This window comes from Pyxicephalus adspersus, chromosome 4 (assembly GCF_032062135.1).
Source record: "Pyxicephalus adspersus chromosome 4, UCB_Pads_2.0, whole genome shotgun sequence".
Classification (NCBI taxonomy): domain Eukaryota; kingdom Metazoa; phylum Chordata; class Amphibia; order Anura; family Pyxicephalidae; genus Pyxicephalus; species Pyxicephalus adspersus.
In genome coordinates this window covers 36,215,788-36,243,009 of record NC_092861.1, presented here as the reverse complement: position 1 = coordinate 36,243,009, position 27,222 = coordinate 36,215,788, and the positions used below count along the sequence as shown (strand labels likewise).

General features: G+C 37.6%; 1 protein-coding gene across 3 annotated transcripts in view; it reads left to right on the top strand.

The window, feature by feature from the left end:
* SPSB4 (splA/ryanodine receptor domain and SOCS box containing 4) overlaps positions 1-27,222 on the top strand; it is a 91,225-nt gene that overhangs the window by 27,401 nt on the left and 36,602 nt on the right. For 2 of the 3 annotated variants that reach the window (XM_072407875.1, XM_072407877.1), the window contains exon 2: positions 7,736-8,601. In XM_072407875.1, coding sequence (XP_072263976.1) covers positions 7,908-8,601 — 694 coding nt within the window. In that variant the 5' untranslated portion in view covers positions 7,736-7,907. Of the gene's footprint in view, positions 1-7,118; positions 7,328-7,735; positions 8,602-27,222 lie in introns of those variants that run through there. The other variant, XM_072407876.1, reaches the window with a different exon arrangement.

Sequence of the window (27,222 nt, the reverse complement as noted above, 5' to 3'; positions counted from 1 at the left end):
ATGTTTGCAGTCCTGGACCAGATCCATTCCAGGTTTGCTGTGTCACCCAGCATTACTGATGAAAGTGTATTCATTATGATTCATACAGGAGGGGGTGGCAGACCCAGAATATACAAAATAGCCATATATCCATATTAAAGATCCTGTAAGAACAGAAAAATCCCATTGATCGACCAGAAATGCTGAAAAGGTGCATTTTATTTAAAAGTAGATTGCAGATTAGTAATGCTGATTATTTGTGTATTTTAATTATCCACTTAAATTCTTAACCTGTTATTACTGTAGCTGACAACACAATATAACGGCAATCACTGAAGAAATAACAACGGAAATTCTCATACCCAAATATGCCGTAGGCCCTGATTTTTTAATCCCATTCTTTCCTACATGCAGCTGGAGTTATAGAGCTGAATCATAACATCCGAGTCTCCTCTTTTGTCTGTTATGTGATTGGTGACAAAGGCAGTTTTTGTGGTTAACCAATTCACATACCTTCAACTTTCTATTAAATATAATGAGCAATCATTTGGACCCCTGGACTTGCTTAAACCTGCAAATTGTATTGAAGTATTTTCAGCTGGATTAAATATAAGAATGGATGTGCAGACTTTAATAGCTTGCAGTGAAAATGACTTACCGTGTAATTAAAGTTACATTCCTTTATCTCTTAGCACACATTTCACTGTATAATCATTTATTGATAATACTTTTTTTTTTTTAAATCCTAAACATTTTTCTTGGGAAATTGTGAGTCTCTATGGAGATGGCTAAGCACTGAGACTGCATCCTCCTGCCATTGTTTTACTCATGAGTCATTGTACTGCTGGTCTCATGAAATATTAAACTTATTTGGTGAGCTTTTCAAAGTTCCTACTCTCTAATGAATATTCTGATGGCATATACTGGTCTACCTGCCTGTCTATGGGCTTCAATTATGCATGAATGGTAAAGTACTGACCACTATCTAAGTGATTGTTTCATCTACCCTTGAACAGTAAAGTAAGGGCAATTTATTCTGACCGTGGCCCTTACTACTGGATTTAAACTTTAATGTACAGCCCTGCGTAATATTTTGCCGCTATATAAATCCTGTTTATTAATAATAAACTTAGGCCTTCCTGAAAAAGTATTTCTATAGGAAAGGTCACCAGTAGGCCCAGTAATACTGAAGACAGGGATGTGTTGCTAAAAAAGTGCCTACTAAAAAGGCCAATAAACATAATGTTGACATTTTCAACAGCACTTAATTTTTTTTAGTTTTGTATAAAGCAGGGAATGGTCTAAACCGTTGCCAAATATTTTTTCTGCCTGTTATCCATTGATGAAATTTACGTTTTCTTCCTGTCTCAGAAATACAAAAGGAAATAAGTGGAACTCTTCCTTACCTTCCTACCTTTATAGTGCCTCACAGTGAAAATGTGTCTAGTCCTAATAGGAAAACCAGTTTACCTACCATTATTTTTTTTAGGGAAGAGAAGAAACCTGAATGGCCAGGGAAAACTATGCAAACATGGGTAGAACATGCAGATTCTGTGCTGACTCTGTGGCCAAGACTCGAGCCAAGACACTGCAAGGCAAAAGTGTTGGCCACTGTGCTTACATTGACCTTTTATATTTTAAAGGGTTATCTAGATCAGTAAGGGCTAGTTCATACTGGTGGTTGAAATGGAAATCCATTCATATAGAATTGTCTCTAAGTTAAGTGTCCTATTGGAAGTTTTCTTCTCACCCTTTGTTCTGGGAATAGTTCTGAAATGTTGAATTTCTCCTCACTTTTCACTCACTGTAGGTGCCCTCACATAGACTCACTACACTAAAAACCAGACAAAAGAACTGCTTTTTCACCATTCTATCTAAAACTGGAGATACACATGAAATATCCCCTTATGGCAGTAACTAGAAGGTTCCAAAGGGGGTATTTTGAAAAATGCAGCAAAAGGGAGAGAGCTGTTGGCAGTGTTTGCAGTTACTCCTGTATGTTTGTGTGTATGGTGCTTCAGATTGACATCTGCAATAGTAGGGAATTGTGGCTTTGTGGAAAATGATGGCTTTACTATGGGTATCAGGAGTCGTATTATGTTATATGCTGGTTTCTAATGACCAGGATCAGGGAGAATACTGGAAGCCTCCAAAAGCACAATGTGCAGTGTCCCACACTCCCAGACAAGGTTTACTGAGGTCACATTTAATTTGAAGGTAGATTTTTAATTCGAATTGTAGTTTAGCTAGATTAGGTAGATGGAAATGTCTAATGTATCCTGATTATTTTTTTTAACAGTGAGATGTTTGTGGAATGTTCAGATTACAGGATGAGGAATTCACTTGGTCAGAGGAAAAATATTCAGCAAATAATTAAAGAATATGTGATCTGGATATTCTGCCCAACTGCTTCTTGACTTGGAGGAATGGGCACAGATGCATACACTCTGGTTTTTTATCCATGTAGCAAATAGGAATATGTGCCAAAGACACACATAAGCTACATATTTTAGTCTTGAATGTGGAGAAGCTGATATTGTGTGGAATAAAAGTTTGTTTTATGAAGGTAATATTCATACTGTTAAGCTGGAAATTGGATTGATTCTCTGTTTTGTCAGCACGGTATGCTCACTATGGAAAATATTCTCCTTTTTGGCCGATAAATGTTTTGGAAGGTTCCGGTGCCATGAATCTAGTACTCTTTTTGGAGACATATTTTTCTATGAAAAGAAAAAGAACAAATTCTAATGTGAAAGCTGTACTGTGACTTGGCATTATGATTGTTTATTGAAGAAAATGTAGGAGCCCATGGATATAGGCCTGTGGATAGTGAAGAATAAAACTCTTGACTGAAAGTGGAAACTTCTCATACCTCCTGCTTACCAAATTCTATTTTTTGAAAGGAATTTGTGTTTTTGTTTTTTTCTTGCATATTATCATTTACCTTTTTGCTTCCAGCAGGGTGGTAAGTGTGTCTTGTATTCCAGTATTCAACATTGTTTACTGCAGTACTGACCTGAACACAGATGTGCACAGACAGCACTAAGTCTATGTACACACAAGCAATATTTGTCGTTGGAAACGAATGATTAACATCAGATCCTTCAATAATTGTTAACAAAAAAATTCACAATGACGCCGATGAATGAGGAATGTTGCTGAAAATGAGCTACCATCCTGGTGGATCCGTTTGGGTACACTTTATTTGGTGCACGTCACTTCCTGCATCGCTCAAACGATCGTACCTAGTGTGTGTACATTATTGGTGGAATATATTTGAACAATCGTATCATGTACAGAATCGCGCACTATACGATCATTCAAAATAATCGTTGATCTGTCGTTAATTGTTCATTTTCTAACAACAATTATTGCATGTGTGTACCTAGCCTAAGTCAGTCCTCCCCTCTCCTCAATCAATTCTAATAGTGATCACCCAGTTTCAATTTTCAGTCCCCAAGAGAAGTCTCAACAAGCATCGAGTTAGTGTTGGGCTTTTTCTGACAACCCAACATGTATTGTGTGCTCATTGAAGTATGAAAGCACCTGTGTATTTGTAAAATAAGACTTGTATATATATATATATATATATATATATATATATATATATAAGGATAATAGTATAAAAATGTTCAAACTAACGCTGCAACTAAACGCTGTGATACCCACCTGTCCCTGTTCCATCCCAGGGCACTGCCTCTTCTTCCTTCTTCTCTTCCTTCTTGCAAACTTTGAGAGTTCTTTTAATATGGGTACCAGGTAACAAACTCTTGAGCTGCACATTTTGATAGCTAAAGTGTAGCCACAGAAATCTGTACACAAATGCCTCAAATTGTGGAAAGGTAACAAATGTCAGCATTCTAGGAAGCAGCTTTTTTGGCATTTTTTTGCTTTACCTTCCCGCTTCTAGTTGTCTATCAGGTGTTTACATGATCAAATTGAATATTATATGGAATATGGGAGACCCGGAGCTTCCAAATCTAGTATCAACTTCCTTTTTTAGCATAAATGTAGCTTTTACCCAGGTGTTTACTATATATTATTAATACATTACTGAATTATTTTGTTTCCTAGAATTGCTTTTTTTATGCTATACCTAAAGCCAACAACAAAAATGTGATATACTGCATGTTATCATTCATTAGATATGATGGATCCATTACTTTTTCAGCCAGAAAGTATCCTTGTCACTTCCTGAGTGATGACCTGGAACAATAAAACAATATTAGCTTTCTACCACCAATCCCATCATCCCACATGTAATGTAGACAACATGTTTGAAGTCCAGCCTGTGTGACAACCATGATTCCCTATACAGAGTGAGTGATAAAGCCACCCGAGGACAGGATTAGTAGATGAAGATAACTGGTAACAAAAGGGTGCAAAAAATGAATGCAACCACTATATCTAAAGCTACGTACACACTTCCAATTATTATCGTTGGAAAACGAACGACGAACGATCCTGCACGATATCTACGAACGATCGTATAGCACCGATCCTGCACATAGAGATAACGACACGATCGTTCGTAGATATTGTACACACAATAGATACGATCGTTTGAGCGATAGAGGAACTATGTGCACGACAGGAAAGTGAACGAACGTTCGTTCATTACGCATGCTCAGACCATGGACGATCAACGAACGATCGTACACACGAACGATGTTCAACAATCGTCGTCCAATCCGATCCGCCGGTCCGGTCGTTCGTTTCCAACGACTTTCCTCGTTCGTCGGCGTCGTTGGTTACTTTTTTTACGAACGATTTTTGCCCAATCGATCGTTCGTCGTTAGTTTTGAACGATAAAAATTGGAAGTGTGTACGCACCTTAAGGGCTGGTAACCTGCAACTTACTACATTTTTGTTTGGGGGGGGGTTTAGAAACACTTTAAGTACATGAACTCAAATATGAGTGTTGGGAGCTCTGAACCTTTCCAGCTGTTGTTTTATGTCAGAGAGATACGCAAAGCATGTTTAATCAGGTAATGTAATAAAAGGAGATGAAAGTGACACAAGCAAGCCCAGCAGATGTAAGGAAACTTAATTAAAGAGCCGGAAAATACAGCACATACAGTACACAGTACAGTCTGTTTTTTAGAAAAACACAACAACAGTTAACCTTGGTGGTGTTGAAATGTGATGGCATATGATGTAAATGTCTGCTGATGATTTGTAAGCCTTTAGTGTTACAAATGAGGTTTTATGTCCTTGTCTGTGATGCTTATACAGTGACGCACACTCCCCCATGTACAGTACATTACAGACTTGTCTTAGTGATCACATTGCTGACACAGTTACAGCCCATAGAAAATCAAACAACAAAACACTTTTCTGCAATGTACAAACTGCACTGTTGTACGAGTATAATCTTAGGACTTGTTGTTCTTCCCTAGCCTCTGGTGGGTAAATATGTATATTGACTTTTCAGTAAAGGCATGGCCATGTTTATGTTAGCATGATCAGGAAATAATGTGGATGCCAGTTTGTATCATGACCTTAGTAATCACCTCCACTGATGTCTACTGGAGAAGACTGGATGCGGGGTCAGATATCATTGTAAATAGGGGTGCTAGGGGTATGTTTAGGAAGATGATCAAGAGCTTTGCTGTAAACTGCCATATAGGTTCACCTACCTACACCTACAGCTTACCTATCTGCATATACTTACATTCCCTCCACTGCTACATTAAACCATCAAAATTAAGACAAATACCTTTCACCTATGGAGAGCATGTGTCTCCTTTCTTTTATAGCTGGGGGTTGGCAGGTAAGGCACCCAGCTCTAACACACGCAGGCAGAGAAAGATTCTCTATTTAATGAACAACGCTGAGTAATATGTTGGCACTATATAAATACTATTTATTAATAATAATAATATTAATAATACTTATTCACAGTCCCGTTTAAGGTTCAAGTTGGAATTAGAACCTTACCCAAGGGTTATACTCTTTGCTTTCAGGGTGGTAGTCTGAGTAAAAGGAAGTCATATATGTGCAATTGGGTAAAGCAGAAGTTAACCCAATGAGTTTTCTTCACTGGTAAACTATTTATAAACTATATTCTGCAAACGTTTAGAACATATTTCTTGTGTTATGAAGGGTAATCTGCTTTATTATGTATTCATTACTTTTTTACTCTGATTGAATACTAGGAAAACATAATTATCTTAATCTTTATTATTAATAATATTAACTTTTATTTATACAGTAAAGCACCAGCAGTTATTATGCAGTGCAGTACAATAAATAAGGGCTGAAGATGATAAACCTGTATTAATATTATTATTATTATATTAAATAGGGGTTGCAAATAACAGACAGATACAGTGACACAGGAGGAGAGGACCCTGCCCAGAAGAGCTTACAATCTAGGAGGTGGGGGAAGTATCACACAATAGGATGGGAGATATGTAGTGGTGGGAAGTAGTGAGGGTTTAGGAGACAGATGAAGATGGGTAGGCAAGTTTGAAGGTTTTGAGTTCTCTTTTAAATGAGCAGAAAATAGGAGCAAGCCGAATAGGATGAGGAAGACCATTCCAGAGAGTTGGGGCAGCTCTGGAGAAGTCTTGTATCCGTGTGTGTGTGATGTGGTTATGAGTGAGGAAGTCATTATTAGGTCATTGGAGGAGCGGAGAGAGCTGCTGGGGGAGTATTTTTCTACCAGGTCAGAAAAATAAGTGGGACAATAACTTTGGAGAGATTTGAAGGCAAAGCACAGGAGCTTGAATCTGAGTCTAAGGTGAAATGGAACATGACAGGTACAACAATGTCACAGGAGGAAAAAAAGACTCAATAGAGCTAATGATTGATAATATCAAACTGCAAAATTTCAACCAATAATTGTATTCAGATATTAGTTTTGTGCACTTGCTTTTTATTCACAGGTTTGTAGAATATAGACAGTATGAGAACCCCTTTAAGGACTGCACTGCAGAATGTATAAAGAAAATATTATATCTGACACAGTGCCAGAAATATGTGTTTTCTGATCTCCAATGCAGAACCGTTAGTTAGAAGTATGTGAATAATGTTCTGACATCCAAAGGCGAGGCTTTGGCTAGACTGATGTGGAGGGGTGGAGGCAAGGAAAGCACTATTTGTATCCCATTATGAATCAGAGGAAGTTATTGTCTGTGAAGCACACTGTGCGCTCTGTACATTCTCAGGCACATTTTGTTTTCTGGACACTCGTTCACTTAGTCAGAGTCTGTCCAGGATGAGAGTAACTGTCAGCCACAGCTGATGGCAAGGAAATTTATGGCGTTATGTATGTACATTTCAAGAAGAAGCCCTCTGAAGTCTGAGCAAAGTTACATAGTCTCTCATGACTGGCAGTTTGAAGGTATTACGGAAAATGCTCTGCTGGGCAAAACCTTTGCTGACATGCTGTCTCTTTGAACATTGCATGTCCACACTATTACATGTACAGTAAATCATTTATTTTTAGATCCTATCCGGGAAATGCAAAAAAAAAAACATACTAGTCTTTTCTATTGAGCTTTGTGTGCTAAAATCCACCTAATATCTCTTCTTGCTGGTCTTACTAGACAAAGCACTAAATTGATGTTTGCTTTTGAAATAATGTGCCCTAAAAGAAGAACTAGGCAATGTCCGACAAATTATGTTGTGTAAGATAAACAGTGTTTAGGAACATGTAGTCCAAGGCTGAGGTTATTGATCTGCATTTTCGTGTGTAACCCCTCCTCTGTTGTTTCATTCATAGCTTATATATTCTGTTTCTTTCTTCCAGGAATAAGGTCCTAGAAGTGTAACTTTCTACTGAAGATCTTCCAAAGACAACTGCTGGTGGACAAGAAATGGGGTTTCCAGATAAAATGTGTTCATGAGGTAACAGAAGGAAACAGAGGAACACCCACCCTTTCCCTTACCCTGCCCCTTTTTTGTTAGCCCACAGACAAGAAATGGGTCAAAAGATCTCAGGGAGCATCAAGTCTGTGGATGTGCGGGATCCACCTTACAGACCAGTCAAACGAGAACTAAGGGGCCCAGACTTTTGTAAACCAGCTCGATTAGATATGCTACTGGACATGCCTATGGCCACATTGGACGTTCAGTATAAACACGCATGGAATAATGAGGATCGGTCATTGAATATTTTTGTGAAAGAGGACGACCGTCTGACGTTCCATCGACACCCAGTTGCACAAAGTACAGACTGCATCCGTGGGAAAGTTGGCTATACAAGAGGCCTTCATGTTTGGCAGATTCATTGGCCCACCAGGCAAAGAGGAACCCATGCTGTTGTTGGGGTAGCAACTGCTGATGCCCCTTTACATTCTGTTGGATATACTTCATTGGTAGGAAGCAATAGTGAGTCTTGGGGCTGGGACCTAGGACGAAACAAACTTTATCATAACTGTAAAAACCAACCTGGTGTTACATATCCAGCCTTTTTAGAACCTGATGAATCATTTGTACTCCCAGACCCCTTACTGGTAGTGTTAGATATGGATGAGGGGACTCTTAGCTTCATAGTCGATGGACAATATTTAGGAGTTGCCTTTAGAGGACTAAAAGGGAAAAAACTTTATCCTATTGTTAGCGCTGTATGGGGTCACTGTGAAATTACAATGCGATACATCAATGGACTTGATCGTAAGTATTACATTTATGTTCAATCTTACTTATAGCAAATGTATGTTTTGCAGTGTGTATAATGTATTTTTTTTTACCTGTTAAGTGATATGACTGCCTGGCAGTGTTTGTAAGCACAAGGATCAGGTCTGACCAGGTGATTGGGTGAAAAATGTATTTGTGCTAGCTGAGAGTATCATTCATTCATTTTCAGACTAAACAATGGAGTTGGCTTCTGTTTTCTTCTAAAAGGACGATTTTAGGATATTGTGTATTGTATGAAATCTTAGCAGAGAATTACATCTTCTACAAATGCTTTCTGCCTACTTGTCTTGCCTATCCCATGGATTCTGAACAATCAATGACTAGATACATGTATGTACTGTATATTAGGAGTTCTGAGTTTATTTCCAGGTCCATGAATTAGTGTTGAAACCAGAAACAACCAGACAACTAGCATTTTCAGAAGCAGGTAGGCAGGCTTTTTCTCAGTACAGATTTTCTTTAATATTTCACTGTTTTGATAGGCAGTTGAGGCTAAGAATAGCCTATTTCTGCTCTCCGGAATATGAGTTTAATGCTCTGAATGAAAGTCAAATATGTGATCTGTACTTCTGTTCTCAAGTGAGTTGTACAAAAGGCTTTCTTTCAAGGATAACACTGGAATTTTATATTCTGTAGCCAGTCGTGCTCCAGAAATAGCCTAATTTATAACTAGAGTTTTGGAATATTTAGAAAGTTTGTGCTGTATATTTGTATCTGTATAGATATTGTAATATATTAGCAGGGTCCAATGTGGTAACATGCAATGGTGTGCTTCTGTGCCATACTTTTTTGCAGGAAAAATTTAACTTTTTAAAGATTAAACACAATAGACTGCACCAATATAAATAGGTCCCTAAAGGTGTAGCTCCATCAAAACTTTTTTTTAGTCTTGGAAAGAGTGGGGACTGATTTGAACTCAAGTTGGGTTTCACTGTTATTCAGGGCTCTTTACAAAAAATTTCCCATGGTATCAACAGAATAAACACATAACACACACAGAAAAGTCTACAAGGGACAGGCAAAGCAAAATTGGGGTTCTAGAATTCCTTTGTGTTGGTTTTGGAGAAGTTTTCTGGTGAAACCTTTGTCACCAGAACATTGAATGCAAAAAATTGACTTTAATAAAGCCCTGGATAGCCACAGTTCTTATCAACTCTAATCCAATTAGAAAAAAACTGCTGAACATACACTTTACCTAAGAAACTAATTTGTTGGTGTTAACAACCCGTCGTGCATAGGAAGCTGCCAAATAGTTTTTGTCTGTTGTGGTCAGTGGAAACAAATGTCCTTTTGCTTCTCAAAATAGACGCAAGACGGAACTGACTCAGTTCAGCAGAAATCTCTCCACTCCTAATATTATTTTTATCATCATAATCCTCATTGTTATTAAACCACTTATAGAATAATGTATGTGCTAGAGCAAGTCTGGACTATTCATACATTGTCGCACACATCTAGTGTAACTGCAGGACCTTTACACACTCAGAATAGAGAAATACAATGGCAAACATAAGCTTGTTCTTGGAAAGTACATTAGTCCCACTCGCACACCACATACAGCATTTTGTCAGTTTTCCTGCTGTTAGTACACAAAGCTTTCTGTAGCAGGATAAGAACATTTAGCAAGTCAGCAGAATGTTGACATCTGTGCAGCTCACTCCCCCTGATTTTAACCCTGCACTGGTTGCTTAACAATGTGGAGGCAGCAACCAGCAAAATGTGAGCTTAGCAAGGTGTTTTATTCTTTTTGCTTTTGCTGTGCCAGTAAACAACATTCCTGAGTGCTGCAGTATTCCGGAGAGGGTTTTTTTCAATATGTTTGAAACATAAATTAGATTACCATACACCTAAAAATAAAATAGGCACAGTACCTACTCCTATTACATAAAACTTCTATAGAGCTGCTGCACACAAACACAAAATGTAGATATGTAATGTTACGATACAGTGTATTCCCTGTGCACAGTGTAACTTTAAGCTTTTGCTTTGTATCATTAAACAGATCCAATATAGAGGCACTTTCTCTTCGGCCATTGTTTTTGAGCTTTGAATTTCCTGATGTTGAAGAGTTAGGAATGCAAACATTAGGATTTGGGTGGTGATACGGGATAGCTTAGTTGGTCAAAACTATGGGTTTGCAGGTGAGTTTTAGGGCCCACTGATATGGATGCATTATAACGCATTGCACAACCCACATTTTACAATAATGCACTTTAATACACACACTGCTATAGTATCGGTGACGCACTTAACATTGCAGTGCAACACAATACACATTATCATTTTAAAGCCTACAGGAAATTTTAGTGAGCGTGTTAGTTTTCACACATGTGTGGGCAGTTTTTTGGGACTTGCGGGTGACTGATTACCATTCAGAATATTGATTAGATAGGTTGAGCACAAAATGGGCAGCATATCTGTTAGTGTGCCCTACAACAGCCGTGCCTGTAGATGTGTTCCCAGCTCAGACCCGGTTACTTTGCACTGGTCTCAGTGTAAGGGATACGCACAGCCTGGCTGATGCACATCTATTATTTATATCTGAGAAAGACTGGAAATAACCTGTCGTGCACCTGAATAATAATGCAAGGCCAGCAGTTAGGTTGATTGATTTAACAAATGAATTATCCCTGCTTGTTTACTCTGCATTTCTTAGCAGCGCTGATTGCCTTGGAAGTGTCAGTTTGTGGTATATGGAATGCTGCCCTCAGCATTGGCGCTCCAAAGGAGGATGTTTGACTTGGCAGTACAAATCTACCCTTTACTACTATTAGAACAATAGAAGCGTTCTGGCAGGTGCCATCAACAAACTCTGCAGTTGGCACACTGGCCTTTTGATATCTGAGTAGATAATTTCTTAATCTTAGGGATCATCCTTTTGCTAAATGAGACATTTGTTAGAACAGGACTAGAAGTATCCATATGGGATCCTATTGTGCAGCAGTCATTTGCTTTCAATTGATCGGTGCACCTAACACGGATACCATACTGAAAGGGAGGTTTGAGATGTTGGAGTCATTTCTTTTATTTGTAATACTTCTAAAAATTTAATAATCAATAATTATTTATTATTATTAAATATTGGCCATTATTTTTAGTATTGAGACCTAAAAGAACAGCCACATTGATGAAATCATAAAGCAAAAGATCTGGCACTTGTATTTTAAAACTGGCATCTTCAGGACCGGGGAGGCTTTGGGTTAGGGGACCCAGATGCAGAAGAGGTTAGTGTGCAAAATAAAATTGCTAAAATTACAAAGCCTTCTTTACCACCTTACTGACAGTGAAAGGGAAGCAGAAGACTGATGAGTCAGCTTGTTCTTTGTGAACACATTTGCATGTAGCAAACCCAAGAGGCTGGATTTTATACAGAGGCAGAGGTGGAAAGCCTGCAAAGATATTTTGCTTCCCACTAACAGTGATTAGTGTTGAAACCTGCTGGTATATCAGAACTGAAATACCAGATCTATGTTGAATGATCTTTCAACAGAAGAACAGTCATTTTTAGTTAAACCAATAAAAAATTCTACTTCTTCCTACTGTCATTTTGCACATTATTTTTCTGTAACAATGAAACTTGATTATATCAGTTTTAAAAAAAAAAAATCATCTGAATCTGTCATTTGAGTGGAAATGATCTGTCAGTCAGCCCAATAGTCTTTTCATCATGCAGGTGGTTGACATTTCGAGAAAAAAGATTGGAAGATCTGTAAAAAGATTATAGAGGAAAATCAGCAGCAGAAACCATATTGGGTGTTCTTTGATCATTTGAACAGTTTGTTAGCTGTACTAGATACCTATCTAATATTATAAGGTCAAACCAACCTGAATAAGTATTTCAGAAATGAGGTGATTGCCAATGAGCTGAATTAACGCTGATTTATTAAATATCTTGTGAGTGCTGTTGGACAGATCTCCTGGCCAGAGTGCCAGGTTCTGTCTTATACCAACTCCCAGGAGAGATTTCATTAATTCTACAACATTCAGAGAAATAAGGGTTTTGGGGGGCTCATAACTCTATAGTGGAGTCTCGGGGCACAAAGTGATGAGAAATCTGTCCAACTGAGAGCAGCGTTAATTTCCCTATGTGATATATATATATTATATGTGTCTTTTCTTTGTGACTTTGCTTTTATCCAGTGTGCTAATGTGCATGCAAATTACCTATTGTTAAAATGTAAAGAAAAAAATGCAGCAGAAAAAGGAAGTCAAAAATGTTAACATAGATCTAAATCCGAAATGAACTGTCATTTTCACTTAGTAATTATGCAAGGAATTATTTGTTCCCCTTTTATATAGAAAAGGGAACAATACCATGTAATTCACAGAACATTTTGCAGGATTAAGGAAGATGGATGGAGGAACATGCCCAACTCCCCTATAAACCATTCACTATCAGTTGTATGCCATCTTATACTATTTGTACTTGTGGGAAACCATGCTTGGTCATCTAGTTTTGAATATTGCAAAATGCAAAGCCAGGTATAGAAGGATTGCAATAGTTGGATTTACTTTACAATTTATTCAAAAGAGTATCTGCAGTAACATAATGTGATGTCTTGCCCTGGAGTGTACACAGCGCACTGAAAAAAAAACCTGGTCCCTGAAGAACCTTTTATTTTTAGCTGCAGCCTCTCATGTAGCCTCTGGTGTATTAGCACATAGATACTGTTTCTGTGTTCAGGCTTTAATGGAGTCATGAAGCTGTATGCCAGAATATCATGGTTTAGAGTAGACAGTAGGAAGTCACACCATCAGTTGTAGCTCCATTTAGACATCTATTTAGGGAGTTTTCTCAATTCTTTTAAGTGTTTTTGACCATTAGCATACTGTTACACTATATAAATAGGACATCTGGCTATATATGACGTCTCTTAATAATTCTCCATGGACGTTCACGTTTTTTTCAGTTCCATTTCTGTATGAAGTATTACTGACACACGTCATTGGGGGGAGGAGAAGGCAAAGGGGAGTCTCCCAAACTCACATTCACCTTTTTTTTTTCATTTGATTGTACCTGTAACATATTTGCTGCTTATCATTTTTTTGAGTTATGTTCAATTGTTTTATATCCTATTTAAAGTTTATATATTCCCAACCCGACCCAAAGAGCAAAGCGTATGATGAAAAAAATATATTGTATAAGGCAGGGATGTCCAAACTTTTTGCAAAGAGGGCCAGATTTGGTGAGGTGAAAATGTGTGGGGGCCGACTATTCAGCAGGTACTGAATGTAAGTATGGGTCCCACACAGCACTCGCCGCCCAGGGTGAGTCTGGTGTCAGTTAGGGCTCCATGCAGAGCACTTTCTTTAAATCAAAGTGGGTGTGGTCCGTGTGGGTCCTGCACAGCACACGCCCACTATATTGTCATAGGGGATTCCACACATGGGGATTCCCGTCCTACTGATTATGCCTGCCCAGTAGCGGGCCAATAATTGCAAGGCAATTGATCAATATAAAATAGCGTTTTTGTATGCGTGTATTTTATACTGTGGTCAACCTTGCTGGCAGGCTGCATGTTATTGATTTTATGACAGAGGCTGCGGGCCAGTGGAAATCTGAACACGGGCCACAATTGGCTCCCGGGCCGAACTTTGAACATACCTACATATGTATAAGGATATACCTTCCAAATTGGTCCTTTATAGTTCAGAAAGTGACAGAGGGTGGTACCAAATGCTGCAGTGCTGCGTGATATATTGGGGATTTACAAATAAAGGCTGATAATAATAATGTTAATGTCATGAAGCAAAAATAAGGCATGTATTAAAAATTTGAAAATGTTCATTTGCATGTTGATAAAGGAAGAACCAGGGAAGTCAAAATGTATTTATTCCCTTTGATGAAACCCTGAGGGGTGCATCATGAGAATTCGCCCTCCCTTCTCTACCAGTAACTAAGATTTCGCACAGCGATATGAGGCTACAATTGTGCACAAGCACAGGAGGGTAAGGGTGGTAAGGCAGTAAAAACCTGCCCATTGAAAGTCTATTTCCAAGAGAAGAAATGGCTGCTTTCAGATAGGAAAAATGGCAAAGCGCTATTAATTGTAATGGATAATGGCTACTCATCAGGGATGAGAAAATAGAAAGACCAAGAAAATTAATTTAATATGTAAAAGAATACTAGGTTATACCCATACTAGGTTCTCTTTAAATGCATGATTGAACGTTTGACCTGCTTTGTCTACAGTGGGAATGGCTCTCAATAGGACCGGCTGTGTCCAAAGAAACACAAAGCAGGCCAAAGACAATTTCAGCATGATCATCCACACTGCTCTAATAAAGTAAATAACAACTTTGTAGAAAACATCTGGTAAAGAAACTAATTTATAGAATCTAGTGAAAAAGAGACATAAAAGTAGATAACTTGGCAGTTGTGACCGATTGCACTTATTGCTTTTTTGCAGAAAAAAATAATTCAGGTTGGAGGTTTCCAGGAATGATTAAATTCTTCATGATTTCAATCAATGAGCTTCTTAGGGGAAATTGGCATTATTTAGAGGCTATACATTTAGGGATGTGTTTAGTCTTCATTCAATATTCTTTGTATCAGTTTTTTTTCCTGTATAATTCTGTATTACCACTTAAAAATGTTTATATTACTTTTTTGGGGCACAAACACAGGTCTAGTGCCATGGAAACTAGCTTTTATAGCTTTTTTTAGGGAATTGCACCCTTACCACCTTAAAAAGTATTCATATCCCTATGATAAACGTATGTTATTTGATGCTTTTGGCATATATAATTAAAAGTATTTTGATACATGATAAAGTACCCTTAATTTGTCTTGTGGCCCTAGTCAGTAAGAAAGTTATTGGAAACCAAATTTGTGGTTTGTTATGCCAACAATAAGACATCTCTTCTAGGACAGGGCTCAGCGATGAAAGTTTTGTTAACTTTGAAGAGATTTCCTCTCACTTCTTTAGGATAGGAAAATGAGGGAAATTTCTCTAGCAGCATTTAGACCTAATAGGGGTTTTAACCCTTCCTAAAATAATAATTAGACAAACACTTTATTTCTCCTTAAAATTTAAAATCTAATTTCTTTTCATAAATTTTGAGGGAAAAAAATGATTGCAGCTAATGGCTGCAGAAAAAGAGGAATTTCTGTCATTCAATTTACTAAGTAGACCCCAAAGTCTTTTTATTACTGCATATCATTGCTTTTCACACCGCCTGATGAAATAATCCCATTAGTTTTTCACTTGAGAGGTGACTTAAGTAAAAAAAAAATGTTGAAATGTTTTCCAGATATGTTTTAAATATCTGGAAAATGTTCCATATGTTAACTCCTTTATTACTCATAAGCAAAGTGTCGCCATGGTAACCCTAGAGTTAAACAAGGATCACATTCCTGAGCCGAGTAAGCGGGCCCGGGGCTGCTGGGTTATTTTCACTGAGGTCAGTTGTTCTTGCACTGCAGCCAAGCGTTACAGCTAGTATTTAGTGATTCACAATTTATTTTCTTCTCTCTCCTGTGACTCACAATGTCCCAAGTATTTAGAGACATTCTGGGGGTTATGAGTAACTTCCTTCAATGCGCTGCAGTTCAATATTTATTCTGTATTGGGTAAGATGTAAGCACCTGATAACTGCAACAGGTACCAGTAAAGCAGAACTATTCTGAGCTCACGGAGCCCATATGATCATCTGTATCTGCTGGTCTTTTTGTAAGTGAAAATATAGCGATGTAGAAGCCGCCATTGTTAGATGATTAGTTAAAGTGAATATCACATGGCTATCATCTGACTTTGGCTTCACCGCCTCGACATCCCTATTCTTGGCATCAGGAGTCCAATGCTGTTAGCTTTGGCACAAATCTTCTGACCGTCAGAGCTCATTAAAAAAAATGTGGCTTTCCATGTGTAATAAATAAAAGGATCTCTCTCCAGTATAAGATCCTTAGTGTACTCACGTCAGAGGATCCTTGCCTGATACGAATGGTCGCGCTCGTCTCGGGTGAGAATATGACATGTACAGCAGTCGCCCGACTTTGTTCATGTAACCACCTGGAGCGATCCATGAATGACCATTGAGGAACGACCGCATTATGGAGTTGAGCACAGCACTGTCACAGCTGCTCTCTCGTCCAACTCCATCTCCATAGAACAGAATGCGCTATGTGTACAGTGCTCCATCTGTCACTCCTTGCCGCTGGAAATGATCACAAAATATAGTTTCCAGCGCTGAAAATTTGGCATGTGTATGCAGCCTTAGCCAAACCCCAGGCAGATAAAAGATATCACTTTTCCTATTTCTTGCACAGCAGTATTCACACTGAAAGGAGGAGCAGCACTAGGAACCAATCAGATGTGCTTCATGAGCTGAAAAGAAAATGACAGGAGGAGAAAGTAGAGTGAACATAATAAAGAATTGATAGTAATTATGCACCTCACAGCCTGGGGGCAGGAGGGACCATAGGGGCAGGATTATTAATCCTTATCTAGGTACAACCACTCCCATATTTAACCATCCCTAAAGTAAAAAGATAGTAACTGGCACAAACATGGGTATCCTATTGTAGCCACCAGATGAAAGACTATTCAAGTTAGCTAACTAACATATAGGCACATCAGCATATTTTGGGCTCATTAAACAAATTTTAGACACAAAATATGCTTCAGTACGCTCTGCATGCTGTGTTTGTGTTGCCTGCATTGTCCCATTCCATTATTATGACAGCCTAAAATGTGTCACAAAGCATGGCGTACTGTGTTGCTTTGGGTATTCTAGTAGAAATCAGACCAGTGATTGCATTTTCACTTTTTACAATTGGAAACAGCTGAATGACCCTCAAATGTTTTCCCAATGCGATGCTGAGGCATAAAGTATAGAGCTGCATTTCATGATATTAATTGTAACTCATTTCAGTGATATTGTACTGCTGTTCCCTCTCAGTTCTCTGTGATTCTTTATTTCTCTGTAATGTTACAGCAAACATTATTTAATTCTCAGCAGTACAATTATGCTATGAGTATTTCATGGGTGTAAAACTATTTTATGAATTGCGATTACAATATAAATAGGATATTTTGATAACTCCATTGCAACACTGGGCATAAGTAGTTACATTCTCCTGTACTGAGTCCCGTTCTTTACTTCTCACAAATGACCTTTATTACAATGAGTTATAGTACAGATGGGTATTGTTTATAAAAAATTATTTTTTACTCAATCTGTAACCTGTTTGTAGTGAAAAAAAAAATCAATGATACATTCTATATGGAATAAAAGATCCCAGGAAAGGTGCAAATACATTTGTAACCATATACATTTCAAGGCCCATCATGAACTATTCCACCTGCACCTAACAAGCAACCTATATCTTCCAGTTTATGGGATCATATAACTATAACCATTTAAAAATGTTCAGTAAAGTGTAATTTTAATGTTTTACAGTGGTGACTATTATAATGTGGAAGTATGGCACACACCTCCTAGACCAGTGTTTATCAAACTTGTTAACATGAAGGAAACCCTTGAAATAACTTTCTGGGCTTCAGGGAACCCCTACTATAATTACTATATTCACAGCCATTTGTACGTTAGTGTGGTGGTCAGTGGGGGGAACGCCTTCTACAATGACGTCCAATGGGAACAATGTCACACAGATAGCCAAACGATCATTGGTGTCAATTAAACTGCTCATTGCTCAAGGAACCATTAGCAACCTCTGGAGGAACTATATGGTTTTAAGGAACACCATCAGAGTGTCTTCCTCCAGCAATGCTCCACCAGCTGTTCCATTTGTTGCTCTGTAACGGCCATTGGTTTCTTCATTCCATTATCTTTCCAAGTTTGGTATGTCGTTTTCTGTTTTTGTCTTCTGGTAACCACTGGTAATATAACTTCTTCACCCCTGGAACCTTGCTTCAATTCTGGTATCTGTATTTAGGAGTTGGATACTTGACATATCACAAGGACCAGTTTCTCCTAATGGCTACACCCTCCTAGAGCAACTTAAGCTTCTTTGTAACTTATTGCACATTCATAAGATCCACCAGGGATCTCCAAGTATACTTTGCTAGGGTAAGGCAAACCATGTTCCCTTTCACTGCTCATTATCCTAGAAAAATAATGCTGTCTCCCAGGTATGCTAGCCACTACCTGATCATCACATGTGTACATTCTGTTCTATCAGTGATTGTCATGGTATCTGGTGGAGCCAGTCGTGGAATCTGGCTCTTTGAAGCAGCTGTGATTGGAAATGTCATGGTACAGTTTTTCTTTTTAGGGACTGCTTTTGGACTTTCCAGATGTCTGCCATGTCCTTCATTGAACACTTGAACTAAAATACATTTTAAACTCTCCATAAACTCTAGTTCTCCCGTGGTTCCTCAAAGGACACCTGCTTAATTTTTTTTTTTTGTATGATGGGCATGTTTGTGTAGTTCAGTTTGTTTTTAGACTATTTTTCATTGTTTTCATAGTTCTTTCATTACTTGCTGGTGCTGGGATCATCTACTATGTGCAGTTTCCTAGAGGCAAGTCTTAAATCTATTGGTTTACTGTGCATACAAAGGTCAGCTTACCCCAATATGCTCTCTATATCTGTAAATGCTGTGTGTGTGCACGATCTGTGTGCCTTCTGCATGCTGGATAATTGAAGAAGCAAATGGATTACCACATCCCAGATTCAGAGAACACACATTCTGAAGCTGACTTTGGAGATAATTAAATATTGTCTAAATACAACAGACATGTCTATTGGCATGTTTGTGTATTTCTTTCACATCTGGTTAGTAATTCAGTGTGGTGCTTTGCCTCTGAGCAGAAGCCTCCTGTGATAAAGACCAGTTACTGTTGCTCTTTTTTCTTGTGACTGGTTTTGTATTTGCCCCTTCCGTAGTTTTTGGCTGTAATTCTCTGCACAGGCAAAGTGCAATGATAATGCCACAACTACTTTTACAAGGTAATATCTGTGGTTTCATATTCTTTGTTCTTATCAAGATATATATATACATATAGATGAAAAAGGTTTTGTGACCGAAGTTCAACTTTAAATTCAGTGTCAGATTGATTTTTTTTTTTTCAAATGTTATAAAATTGAGGTTTTACTTGTTAGTTTTGGGATCCCCAATGAACTTCTGAAAAAACAGATTTTAGGGTCAACTGATTAAAGCTGAAATGCCACTGGGTCGTATGATTTTCTGCAGTTTGCACTTTGTCTGCCTTATTTCTTTTTTCCCCAGACATCAGAATATTTACATTTGCAATAACATAAAAGATATCGGTAAAGGAAGTCTGTACCCAGAGGAATACTTAGGCAGCCATTGTTGATGTCTTTTGGCATACTGATTCTCTTATTTATTACTTCAATACGGAGCTAGAAATAAAAAAACAGGACATTTTTGATCAACATATTGGGCCAGATTTATTAAAGCTCTCCAAGGCTGGAGAGGATACACTTTCATCAGTGAACCTGGGCTATACAGCAAATCTGAAGCTTACAAAGTTACAAAGTTACAAAGTAAGTTACAAAGTAAGTTACAAAGAAGCAAATCTGAAATAGATCTGGTCCAGGATTGAAAACATTTTCTAACAAATAGCAATATACTAAAAGTCCATTTCAGGTTTGCTGGATCACCCAGCTTCACTGATGAAAGTATATCCTCTCCAGCCTTGGAAAGCTTTAATAAATCAGGCTCATTATCTTTATATCAATTGAATATTGAGGTATAATGCTCATTCTCGGTTCCACTGATGTGTATTTTATTTACTGCAAGAAGCGCTTCCCAGCCACTACCAGAACTCTGGTTTTGGCAGTGGGTAATGTAAACTTCAGTATTCGCGCCTAATGACTGGTTCTTGCTAAAGAGCGCTCTTGTTAACCGAATGTCTACTTGGCTGGTCAATGGGTAGGCGATGGTCACCAGGTTAATGATCAACTAGTCATCTTTTTTCAGGGCGACCATAACGTCCATGGGAACATACTTGTTCATTCCCCTTTAATCCAACGATTACCTGATTTTGTTATACATGGAGACCGCTGAGTTGACGTCTTTTTCTGTATCGGTTTGTAGTCACTTATATTATGACAGCAGGTAATAAGATGAAGATGTGCTCCTACTAAGTATGCAGCCAGTCACTCGTCTAATGTACAGAGGGCAGCTAATGATATTCTGGAAACTATTAATAGTGCTAAATTGTCTGGAAGGGTCCAGACCTGTAACAAATTAGGAGCATGTCCTGTGATTATATTAGTCCACCAAATAGTCAAGATTTACAGATCTAATGAGGTAGAATCACTGGAGCATTTCACCAGAATTTCCTGAGGTGACTTCTAGGAATTTTCATTGTGTTCCAGCTGCCTCTTGATTTGCACTTCAAACCAGCCGAGTGCTGTCCGTGGCATCTCTGATTTCCTGCGGTTCTTCTATCTATATTACACACATGGATAAGCAGAAATAGGGATTTTCACTTATGAAATTGTGTGTTTGCTGAAAACTTAAATGCATACTGTCTTTCCTATTAATTATAAATAAAACTATTGCTGTTTTTTCTTTACAATCAAACTTTTATTTTTAGTTTTATAAGATGATTTTTTTTTTTTTTTTTTATTGCTGCCAATATCCCTACTGGGCACATTTACCTTCCCGGTTCTGGTGATGGTTGGCAGTGGGACAGTAAGATTATGAAAACCAAAATCTTATAGCTGTCATCTAAAACAGGAAAAGATGACAACTTTCATTGGGGATATCTTTTCCACAGACTACTGTCTGAAAGGTCATTTTTCTGTTTACTTCCTGCTGTGGCTCCTGAACAGAATGTGAAGGTAAATCTCCCCAGTGGGAGACAGATAGCAAGAAAACAAAAAACAAAAAAAGAGATTTTAATCCTTCTCTACTTATCCAAAATAAAAAAAATAAAAATTTTGGATTTAACAAAAAATCTTTAATCTGACTTCTCAAAAGTTTGAAATTCCCCTGAATGGTATATGTAGGATTTATTTTATAATAGTTCTCTCCCTACTATTTGTCATCCAAAGCTGGCCCAAAATATTGTTTTTATACGGATAGAAACCAAAGTAGTATTTCTTTTTTAAAGGAACTGGATTTTTGAAGGAAGACAGAGGGCAAAAGACTAGATCCTAGTTTTTCCTGTGGTCTGTGGGCCGCTGATCTTTCTCATTTAGGGCTTGTATCACTGGGCTGAGGGCTGTGTCAATAGCATCAGTTTAACATCAGTTTAAGACGCTTAATTTAGCATTCACTGACATTTGCTTTTGACCTGTAGTTCGCCTTCTTCTGACTTGCATTTCACCAGCTTCAAACTAAACTGGAGACCATTTTGTTAGAGGCATGGCCTATTTAATGTACAGTGCTGCATAATATGTTGACACTAAATAAATACTGTTTATTAAATATTATTATTAATAATAATAATAATATTAATAATAATAATAATGTGGTGCTTTCCCAAAAATAGTTTTTTTCGCCCGCTGTGCTGTATTAAAAAGCATAACACCATCCTGTAGAAGTGAGGTTTGCTTCCCACACTGCATAGGTGTGAAATGGCCCCAGCGACAAACAAGTGTTAAATGCAAACCCTACAACAGAAATTACTACTATATTGTGCTAGATCTCACTCACATTACAGACAATTTCAAGTTGTCCAGTTCCAATTTAGTTTCAACTCAGTTCTAATTAGTTTATAGTCCTAACACACTTCCAATACCCAGGCATTGGCAAACTATGACCCGTGGGCCATTTACAACCTGTTGGGCTTTTTAATCCGGCCTGTCAAATATCGGAACACAATTGTCCACTGGCAGAAAAAGGGTGAGCAACAACACTATCCCCACTGGTATTGAATGAAAGTTTCCTTTTACTTTTAGGTAACAGCTTTTACATGTAATTTATATTAGTTCATACAAACACTTTCCATCCATCTGATACTGGCCTGGCCCTGGTCTTTCAAATTTTAAAACTCATTGTGGACTCTGAGCCAAAAAGTTTGCCCACCTTTTGACTATACTATGCCTGTATTGATGAAATTTTGTTTCCAAATACAAAACAAGCAATTAAGTTATTTTTTAATGTCTAATGACTAATAAAGCTACCTACTAGATTGTAAGCTCTTCGGGGCAGGGTCCTCTCCTCCTGTATCACTGTCTGTATTAGTCTGTCATTTGCAATCCCTATTTAATGTACAGCGCTGCGTAATATGTTGGCGCTATATAAATCCTGTTTAATAATAATAATAAATAATAATAAAGCTGTAAATGTGGGTGGCAAAGCTTTACATTCACACACCATGAAGGTTAATCCTATTCCATGCTTCATGGCTCTGCTAATCACATAAGAATCAGTCGGATTGTAGGGCTATTGTTCATCCAGTGTTCCCTGCAGAAAGCATGCCTTAAATACCTGAAAAAGTTTTTTTTATTATAAAAAAATGTGGTTACTCAACACAGACCCACCAATACATTCAACAATTCACCTCCTGGAAGACTGTTTTTGCTTGATGGCTGCTAAATGTTGCCATTGGGATTTACAAAGACAGCTGGTCTGACCTTTGCCCTAACACTTAAGTGATAAAGGGAGTTGGCCTGTGGCCTTTATGTGGGAGTTTTCTGTTTTAAATGGAAATTGGACCCAGCTTGAATCCCCCCACCCTGCTACATTTCAGTGATCCTTCTAGTTTGTGTTAAAGCTGAGTGCAAACAGACAGCTAAATATACAGATCAAGTACATGAGCTTTTTTACCTGTCAGAAGGATTTGCGTTTCAAAGTCCTGCCTGGCATTGGAGGAGACTTTGATTTTTCTCTGCTGCAGTTTAAGGTCTAGTATGTACTGATACATTTTAATTTTTTTGGTTAGATTGGATTTGTTGGTAAGCAATGTTAAACCAATCAGGAAATCTCATTGGTTCTGTAGTGTACCCCATCCTCACACCATTGGAAGTATAGTTCATCATATATGTGAGGCATTTGTTTTGGACCTCTGATCATTTACTAATTGGAATTTTAATTGTGCTTATTGGTCACATGTACTGGTACATTCCATGCAAAAGATGACTCCTTGTAATCTTTTTCAGAGGGTTTACATTTCTTTAGGTATGTAGTATATTATGGTGATGGAAAACATTAGAAAATATTTGTGATGAAGACTCGAAAGGCTTCATATATGACATTAGCTTGTAGGTACCAGTTGAGTGACACCTCTCCCCTGTGCATGGTTGCAGCAAAATATACTGCCCAAGCAGAGCTAGATTTACACCAGGGGATGATTCCCCATTAATTTAAATAATTGGAAGGGGGTGTAGGAAGATTCCACATCAATGTTGCGTTGGAAATGTCTAGAGCCTATATTTTTATCAAACGTGACATATCTATCCTGTTGATAAGTGTAAGGTCACCTAACTTCCAAAACTTCTAGAATAAATAAAGACTAAATGAACATAACCCTATCATCTATTCATATTAAAAACTGGTTGCTTCTATGTAAAGTTTTTATTTGCTTCTTTCAAGTAAGAGGTCAGCTTTATACTAAACAATGCATGTGCCTTTCTGATCCTCATCTCCCAGATCTGTCTACTAGACAGGGTGTGACTGCTCTTATACAATAGACTTTCTGCATGCAGTGCTTCAAGTAGTCAGCACCCAATTGTCATCAATTGTACAGATGCTATATTACAACGGACCATCAAATGAATAACTCCACCAGAATGGTCATTCATTTTAACCGAGAGTCCACATTTGTTGTTATTATTTGTCATGAGTTTCATAACCGATTACAAAATGATGAGTTCAGTATTCTTAGGACAACCTAATTTTTCAGTGACATTTATCTAGTATGTGTACAAGACTTAACAGATTTGGATTCATGGCAGAAAATACAAATTATTAAGTTGATTTCATAAATCTGATATTATTTTTCTGATGGGTTCACTTTTAGGATACTGGTCAGTAACCGTTAAGCATTCAGAACTTGAGCTCCCCTGTATTGTTTTGTGTTGATACACACATCTGGTGAAATCAGAAGTTTTTGTTCATGGTTCTTGTCTGAGCAAGGTTGCACTCTGGGGGCAGAAACTGCACAGACTTTTGTCCTTGTGTCTGTTGAAGTGAATCTTTGCAAACCTGTATTCTGTGTATACAGCAACTTCCATTCCCTGCAGAGATGAACTGAAAGTTTTCAACAGAACAGCTGCCTTCAGAAGATAAATGTATTGAGCATTGACATTGAAAATGGAGACTAAAGCAGACTTTCTTTTGTCTGAAACATATTGTTTGCATGCATGATCCAATGATCACAAGGCCAAATATATATAAAAAAAAAAAATATATATATATATATATATATATATATATAGTGATGAAAATTTTAGCCATCTCTAGATTATTTTAGGAGGATTAGGTAGGGTGAGTAAATTCTCTTTATGAATATTACAATATATAGTCCCTATGTTTAGTCAGCACATATCCTGGCAGCAGTTGGTGATGGTGTTGGGAGTGTGCCTTCACCTTTGCTTCCTGACTTATAAACACACCCTCCAGAAAGTTCACAAGATGTCAAAGAGAACAGATGAAACAAGAAACAGACCCTGGAGTGTGGGGTAAACTGGTATTTGGTTACAAACAAATGTCCTGTATTTCTTCTTCTACAAACATCTGGAAGCTGGACACTAATTGCACTGACTCCCTGCCAGTCTGTAGCTGTAAACCCCCAAATCATTGTATTGCTAAAAGTGATGCATTGTGTTTGTTTGTGAATGCTCTGAATGCATTCTTTAAAATAGAAGCAATAGGATGTTAATGAAGTCAGACTGGAATCTTATTTGTATGCCTGTAAGATTTCTTGTAGCATCTGCTATGTATAAAAATCTCTGGAGACTTTATTAAAGTGAGTAAAAATGTTTGCAGTTACTGTATCATTTAGGACTGAACTATCTACAGTTGGATGGATCTCTCAATAATGACTGTTTAGGCAAATGCTTTAAATTATGTTTTTGAATTAAGAAATATTTTTAGACTCAGGCATATTAAAAGTTTTTATCAATGTTAACCTGGAATAATTTGCTTATCTATAATATGCTGAACATTTTAGAATAGTTGTAAAACAAGGTTAAAAAATAAAATAAGTGAAAATGGAAGTCTTGCAACACTTCTTTATATAAGTTTCAAATACAATGAGGAAGATTTGAATATACTGCTCTTAGGGTTTTAATGTTATCTTTATCCTTTTCATGGCAACTTACCCTTACTTCTAGGTTCATTGGCATGCAGGGCACTGCCATGAGCTAAACTTTTTATCTTATGTCTATCTGGAGCACTTTTTCCTTTCTGTGCTGAATCCAGTAGGGATAAGTAAAATCCACAAGGAATCACATAGATAAAGCAATTTAAAAAATAAGAACAGAAAATGAAGAAATTTAGTAGATATACATATAGGAGACTGAGGATTTATTTTTCTTTAGGTGATCTGCTTTTGTACAGCTGGCATTAGACATTTTTATGCTTTAGTTATGTAACTGTTGTCTAATGAAATGTTTAGATGTGTGCACCAATATTGGAGTCTGCACCAATCTGTAATGGGTTTATCTACTGAATAGGTGGAGAGTCTGGTTTTCAATTACTGCTTTGTTTGCTGCTTAGCTCTGGTTTGACTTTTTTTTATGCTGTCTTCAAGATAGCACTATGGCCAATAATACAGAATCAATATGTGTACAACAACTTCATTGTAAGCTTTGATTTCTAGGGGTGGGACAATCATTTAGAACAGACCAATGCTATATGATAATAACATCCCCTGGTCTGATCTACCTGATGCTATGCTTACTTGTTTCGGAGGGACGTGAGGTTTATTAAAAGTGGGTGGATATGTGAAAAAGTTGTGGAGTTTGTGACATGTTTGGATACCACCACCAAACTTTTTATTATATGCCGTGGGGGGCTATTGGAGCTCAGCCTTAATAAACCACTGCAATAGCTTTGCACTGGGATTGGGGCAAATGGCAAAAGCCTAAGACAGAGGGGCAAAATTATTTTTATATTGAATTCCTTGGGCTTATCTTTGAAATTAGGACTGGTGGTCATGTTTGGACCATGTGTTAGGAATGCACCAGGTATACACTGCATTTATCTACCCACACATTTTCAATAATGTGAAGGTCTCTGATCTTTGAAGGTTTTGTCACATTATTAAACTAGTTTGTTGACATATTATCAGTCAGTCTAAGGACAACCAACCTTCTTCATGCTCCAGTTATGCCCTCTAACTTATTTGCAGCCATCACTCCTGCAAAGAAAAGGGGACCAGCAATAGGTAAGTCTAGCTTAAGAGTAAGGGACTCACTCAGGAAGTAAGGATCAGGATGACAGTCTTGTAGCTTGCTAATGACAGCTGCAAAATTTTAATCCAATCCAACTCTTTTTGAATAGCAAGTGCCTGACATGAAAAATGACATGGTGGATGGGTTGTGAGTGAGAGAACAGAAATATTTGTATCTTCACCAAAGAACCCCTACACTCCTTATCACATTGCTTTTCCCTCAGATCCCTGATTTATTTCTCTAAACCTCTATATTTCGTCTGTTCACTCGGATACCATAAATATTTATATAGCACATCATTATCATTTTCATTTCAG